Raw genomic sequence first — 6,474 nt, 5'->3', positions numbered from 1 at the left:
CCGGGGGTCATGATTTGAACAAACTTGAATCTACACTACCTGACAATAGTTCCACATGAGTTTCATCTTTCCTGGCCCACTGGTTCTTGAGAAGAAGATTTTTCAATAATGCCATTAATTTTTTGCTATTTCGTAATTATCTCCCCTTGGAGGAGGGCGTGGCCCTTCATTTGAACAAACTTGAAACTCCTTCACCCAAGGATACTTTGTGCCAAGTTTGATTGAAATTGGCCCAGTAGTTCTGGAGAAGAAGATGAAAATGTGAAAAGTTTACGACAACAACGACGCCGCCGCCGCCGCCGCCGACGACAGACAACGGACAAATTTTGATCAGAAAAGCTCACTTGAGCCTTCGGCTCAGGTGAGCTAAAAAGGAAAATCGAGGAAAATAATATAACGTTACGTCATACACAAACGGTGCCTCCATCGGGACAAAATATTGACTGATTTATCACTTGCTGATTAATTTATTCCCATAATGTGATTGAAAGAGACAATTCAAAATGATTAATGTACTCAAGTTTTACAGCCTGGAGTATCTGAAGGATAAATAAAACCTTCTAAAAGCTTTCTATTACATGCAATAGTTAACAGTCCCAAAATATAAAAAAAAATATTGGCTAGGAAAGACTCATCCAAGCCTCTGGTTATAAAGACGGAAATTTACAAAAAATACGTGCATATAGGTTCAACTCATGGTGTAACTAAATCAAATAAATGAAACTTACAAAGAGTAATATAAAAGAATACACAGGTAAATTCTCTTGATATAGGCTTAATGAATAGCATTTTAATATATCTATAGTTTTTTTTTTTACTCCTTTTAAACATCATGCTGAACATGGGCGTGGCATCAAAGTGACGTCATCGATTGCTATATCGCTCTGGTATGACTTTCCTCTAACTGACATAATAATAAGCTAAAAAAGAGCAAAAACAATTACATGTATAATATACCATAAATGCAGTTCCAAGGTCAAATGTGGTTCAGTTTTAACAATAAACTGTCCTGGTAATCAAGCTAAAATATTTTATACACGTAATATATTAAAGAATAATTTTGATATGTGACCGTACTAAATTGTCAGAATAAATGTTCTGCATATTCCATGTATTTTTAAATAAAACGCTGTTTAATTCAATTTTAACCTTGTGGTCAGGATAAGAAAATAATGTTCAGAGCTTTCCCTTTCAGTTTAAAACGAATCAAAGGTCGTTTCCTAATAACACAGGACGACTAGCATACCATCTGTGTTTACACAGAAAAGTAAAGAAACATACCATGTGATAGAAACATTATCTATCCTATTAAAAACCTTACTATATCATTATATATAATATCAACGCTTGAAGAAAAAATCAGATTAATCACAATTTAACTGTAAAGTATGTGTTTTACAAATAAAATACTATAAAACCTAAGAAAAGTAGAACATTTATGTAAATATAACATATAACATTGATTGGCCTCCTACTTTCTTAATAGTTTTAGAAAATAGTGGAGCTTTTAAAGACAAAAATATGTACATTTACACCACCTTTTGAATAACTTAGCAAATAGGAAACGAGTGTTTTAAGGGACAAATTTTGCATTATTGTAAAGGAATGACTGGGTTTCTATCTGACTCTAAAATTTCGGGGAAGGGAGAAGAGCAGAATGATCTATGATATATAATTGTACCAGTATCATTGGAAAACAGCTAAATTGTCGCTTATGAATAATATGCAAGTTTTTACCCTTGTCTTTCTATCAAGTGGTAAATCGATATCAACTTTGTGCCATTCTTTCCCCTGTGTTCCATTGACGGAAAATTGTTTTTTAAGTAATCCGAGGTTAGTGTTGTACGTATAGATAGAAATTGTCCCCATGCCGCTTCCATACATGTGGTAGGCCAAGCTCAAGCAATACGTCTTGTCTGCATAGAAATAAAGCAAAATACACTGTTGATTTTATTCTACTAGATTTTATACCAATTTTGTTTTCGATGTTTTCTTTGTAAAGTTGAAAAGGGTTGCCTATTTGAAGCAATGTTAATTCAAAAATCGAAAGCAAATCTAAATATACCCTTCGGATGGGTTTTCTGTTGTTGTTTGTTTTCAAACTGAGATAAAATTTATAAGGATGCTTATTTAAAACAGAAAGAGCCCGAAGTAGACGTAATTAGTGTTGATTTTCTTTCACATAATAGAATTAAGTATAAGAAAAAATCCGTCTTCAGAATTACCATCAGCTTACACCTTACTGGTATTAAGTTTAGCAAAACTAGTAACTCATGATCAGTCAATACTGTCTTCAGAATTATAAATGTTAGAATTATACTGATTACTTCCTATTTTTTTAAGTGTAATATCAAATGTTGTTTCTATTGATAAAGTCTCGATTGTGCACCTGTGCACCGAAAGTAATTAAGGAGGTTCGATCCTGAGCTTGTGAGTAGATTTTTGTCCGGACCTTTATTTCTAGAATTCTGCATCATATTTTAGTTTTTACATTAAATCGGATTCTACAATGCAAATTAAACTATATTCAATTAAAAACCCACAATTAAATTTCATTAAAAAAAGTATTAAGTGAGGAACTATATTTTGTAGCGGAAGGTTTCTTAAAAGAAATGATCATTTTTTGTCTTTCGAGGTATTTAAAGTAATGTCGCGTTTGGATTACTATTTTTCCATGAAGGCTGCACACAAAGTTATTTTGTGCAATGAAATGTTTCATGCTGGTCCTGAAATATTTATTAAATTAACTTTCATGAATTCTATCATCATATTGTGCTAAACAAAGCAAAATTTAATATATTTTGAAAAGAATAGTGCCAATTTTAACTTAAAATTAACACTTTTTTCAGTAGTATCTAAAAACTTACATTATAGACCCCCACTTTTGATTTTCTTTTCTGAATTTATAAGATAACATTGACCATTCTGCTTAAATTCAGTAAAAGTTTAAGACTTTAAAATAATTTTTTCGCTTTTTAAACTTTTAATGCCAGAAAAATCACATTTTGTATGTGCAGAAATGTCAAATACTTGATTATGCCATCTTGATGTAATTTAAAACTTTTTGTCACAACTTTTAATATGTCTTTTTAGGATAGAATAAGAGTATATTTAGTCCCATTATTTATTTGGATAAAAAATATTGGAGGAAAAACTTCGTAGAAGTGATTTATGTTTAAGGCACAATTTTAGTGCAAAAAGGTCATATTAAATGTGCTATAAAGCCGAAAGAAGGATATTGACCCCCATTTTTGCTGTTTATTTTTAATCAAGCTTTTTGTGTAGATACTTGACAAAAAATTCTTAAGCCATTTGATAGCAGGATCCAACCTCCTTAAAATGCCTGTGTACTAGATCCATGTGATGTGTTGAATGATATCTGCTGAGAGACTAGGGTACCACAGTACTTACTGTCAAACACAACTTTATCATTCATGACAACTCCTTTTGAATGATCAGTCGCCTCGAAATAAAAATAGTAAGATCCTTCATATGCATTTGATGGACCCGTTCCTCCCGTAGGTGTTGGTCCCTGAAATGATGATGAATTTATATGATAGTTGATTTTAGTTTCCTTCAATAATTAGATATAACGAGAGTGTTCCAAGGAACGCATGTGTCGCCTGCTTTGTAGCTTCATAAAAGATGTAAATAAATCTAAGTGTAGTTAGCTATTTATTTACCATTAGTACGATAGTTCATGAATACACACATAGTATAAGACTGCGATGAAGTCTGACAATCAAAGAAAATATGATTCCCAACCCTCAAATGAATAATTAAGTTGAAATTATTATTAATAATAATTTATCATTTTACATGTGTTAATACCTGTTCCAAAGTCTTTACACCAACTGTCACTCTACACGATCTGTTGTTGGATACGGATCCCGATGTATTTTCATAAAATTTAAATTTCAGTTTGTGTGGTAACTGAATATCATACAGTTTCAAAGTACAGTATTATGAGCTCATAAACATGTATAAATGCTAATTATCAACACCCCGCCTCTCAAAATTCACAAGTCTCAAGATAAATTAAACTGCCCGGGGTATTTTTTGCAAACTAGGTCAAAGGTCAAATGAATTGTAACGCTGGTATTTTTCATAATGTTTTATGAAAATCAGCGCACAAGCTAAATAGCATAGACTTACCCCTTAAATGTCAAAAATATGCTTTATATTGCTTTATATTGGCACTGTTAACATTTTGTAAAAAAAAAAAAAAGGCAAAGGTCAAGGGTCACTAGGTCGGTAACCATGGCAATGCACAAATGCCATAGTGCCAAACAATATATGTGCAAAATATCAAGACCATATATCTTACAGTTCTTGAGATACAAGGTGTGACAGACGGACAAACGGACAGACGGACTGACGGACAGACAGACAGACACCGGGTAAAGTGATCCCTAAGTGCCACTCTGTTTTGCAGGACACAAAAATGATAATTTGTTAAAGGACATTTATAAAAATAATATTTGAATAAAAACAAACAGCAAAGTAAATGTTTTCGTCTAACCTTTCTTCTAAACCAGGACGATTTGGGATCATCTGTATCCAAGAAGCAAGCTGGGTCGTTCTCAACTTCAAATCGACAAGTATTACCTAATATTTAAAAAAAATCGTAGATTTGAACTGCTCTTTAATCATGGCCATAATATATTGGTACAATTCCAAGGAATGGGTTATTCTAGAATATATATATATATATATATATATATATATATATTATAATTCCATCAATATAAATCGGATAGTGACATTTCACTAAACTTATACAATATTTTTTTTTTTTTTATCAAATCTATCATTTTTTTTACTACCTTCAATCCAAAAGCCAAATTTCATTTTTAAGTAAAAGCTACATGCAATATTAGCATAGTTCAGTGAGTATGGTCTTAGAATCTTACAATTCAAAAACACTTTCATAACACGGGAATGATTTCAGAAATCAAGAAAAGAACGTGTTTATTTTAAGTAAAGGTGACTCAATACTTTCGAGTAATTCCGAACATAGTACGTGTAAACTTGCCTTATGGCTTTATGGAAGAGACCAGATATTTACAAAGGCATACAATGGTAAATTGTATCTTGAGGTGTAGATTGTCATAAAGACAGACCTAAGCCTCTGGTATAGGTGAACCAAATGGATTATTTGAAGCCCTGTATATTTGTTAATATATTGAAATATTACAGTAATTCTATTTGGGGATTTAAGAAATCGAACAGCTTCTCAGCTTTTATCGAAGAACAAGCACTTACACTGTAATCATTTGAAATGGAAAATGGACAGAAAGTATTGCAAAATCAATAAAATTTATCGATAATCATTATATCGAAGATGAACAATCCAAAATGTATCTAGAACTTTTTAAAGCAAAGTCAATTACTGTTCAAAAATTACCTCTGTAAGAATCCTAAAGACAATGGCACATTTGATTTTTACTGTAGATGAAAATATATTTCGAAAGGATAAGTTAACCCGTAGTAACGAAAAACGGAAAATACCTTTGAAGGAACATTTATATTATATAAAACAGAAGTATGTTTGATAAAAACTTATGTATTATAGTTCAAATGATGCTTTGTTACTTAGAATTAAGTAGTAAAATAAGTTTTTATAATTTAATTCTGGTTGTAACGCTGTATTTGATTGAATAAAAAATTACTTTATAGCGTATAAAATGGGTTGCCTACGTCACAATGACTTGCGTCAAAAACGTATCGATCCGCCCGACGTTACATTCAAATTTTGTACAAATTGAAGTTATATGTAAGGGACAATCATCTTTTTTTCTTATACCAAATTAAAGAAAATTAAATTATAAGGAATGAACTTAATAGCTACCCAGTTTATACGGTATAAAATGGGTTGAAACAGTTTACGCTTTTTTTATAAACCGCTTCGCGATTTATAAAGCGTAAACTGCCTCAATCCCGTTTATACCGTATAAAATGGGTAGCTATTAAACTCATTCCTTAATTGAAAGATATTCTACTGAGAAAGGGGAGGGGGGGGGGGATTTCGAGGTATGAAGAGACCCACGAAATTTAATTATACATAACTACTCAACACCTCTCCAACCACCAAATCAAATTCACAAAAAGCAATATTCATTTTCCTCAAAACTGGAGAATTTGACCCCATGAAATTTGCATTGAATATAAGGCATGCATGTCTATACATGTAATCGTTCTCTCCATAAACTAAGATTACAGCAATCATAAAGATGTATAGATCATTCCGCCTATCACAAAGTTCTGTTTTTTTTTTTTTTTTTTTTTTTTTTTTTTTTTTTTTTCATAACAATATACCTATAGAACCACTAGGGGATAAAAGGATTTATATTGTATTATACGTTAATTAAAAAAAAATCGACAGGGGATGCTTTCTCTTCCATGGTACCTGATCCCGTCTCTGATGTTTTTTAGAGGCTCTGCTCCTGATTTTCATCGTTTAAATGAACTATG

The 6,474-nt window shown here is 31.6% G+C and overlaps 1 protein-coding gene across 1 annotated transcript; it reads right to left on the bottom strand.

Annotated features, from left to right (window-relative positions):
* Positions 1 to 830: 830 nt before the first annotated feature.
* Positions 831 to 3,479, bottom strand: LOC133197888 (MAM domain-containing protein 2-like). Its single transcript, XM_061334069.1, has 3 exons — positions 3,412 to 3,479; positions 1,738 to 1,916; positions 831 to 920 (listed from the first exon to the last, which is right to left on the bottom strand). The coding sequence occupies exons 1-3, from the start codon at positions 3,434 to 3,436 to the stop codon at positions 831 to 833; spliced, it is 294 nt and encodes a 97-aa protein (XP_061190053.1). The 5' UTR covers positions 3,437 to 3,479.
* Between the last annotated feature and the right edge of the window lie 2,995 nt (positions 3,480 to 6,474).

This window comes from Saccostrea echinata, unplaced genomic scaffold (genome assembly GCF_033153115.1).
Source record: "Saccostrea echinata isolate AGI-Se365-2 ecotype Australia unplaced genomic scaffold, CSIRO_AGI_Sech_v1 ptg000032l, whole genome shotgun sequence".
Classification (NCBI taxonomy): domain Eukaryota; kingdom Metazoa; phylum Mollusca; class Bivalvia; order Ostreida; family Ostreidae; genus Saccostrea; species Saccostrea echinata.
This window is presented reverse-complemented; position numbering and strand designations above follow the sequence as displayed.

What these genes read in the sequence shown, in the direction of transcription:
- LOC133197888 (XM_061334069.1), bottom strand. Translation starts at nt 3,436, where the DNA reads ATGAATGATAAAGTTGTGTTTGACA. An exon ending in TGATAAAGTTGTGTTTGACA is followed by an intron (nt 1,917 to 3,411) that starts GTAAGTACTGTG and finishes ATTTCTATGCAG; the next exon opens with ACAAGACGTATTGCTTGAGC. An exon ending in CACTTGATAGAAAGACAAGG is followed by an intron (nt 921 to 1,737) that starts GTAAAAACTTGC and finishes GCTCTTTTTTAG; the next exon opens with CTTATTATTATGTCAGTTAG.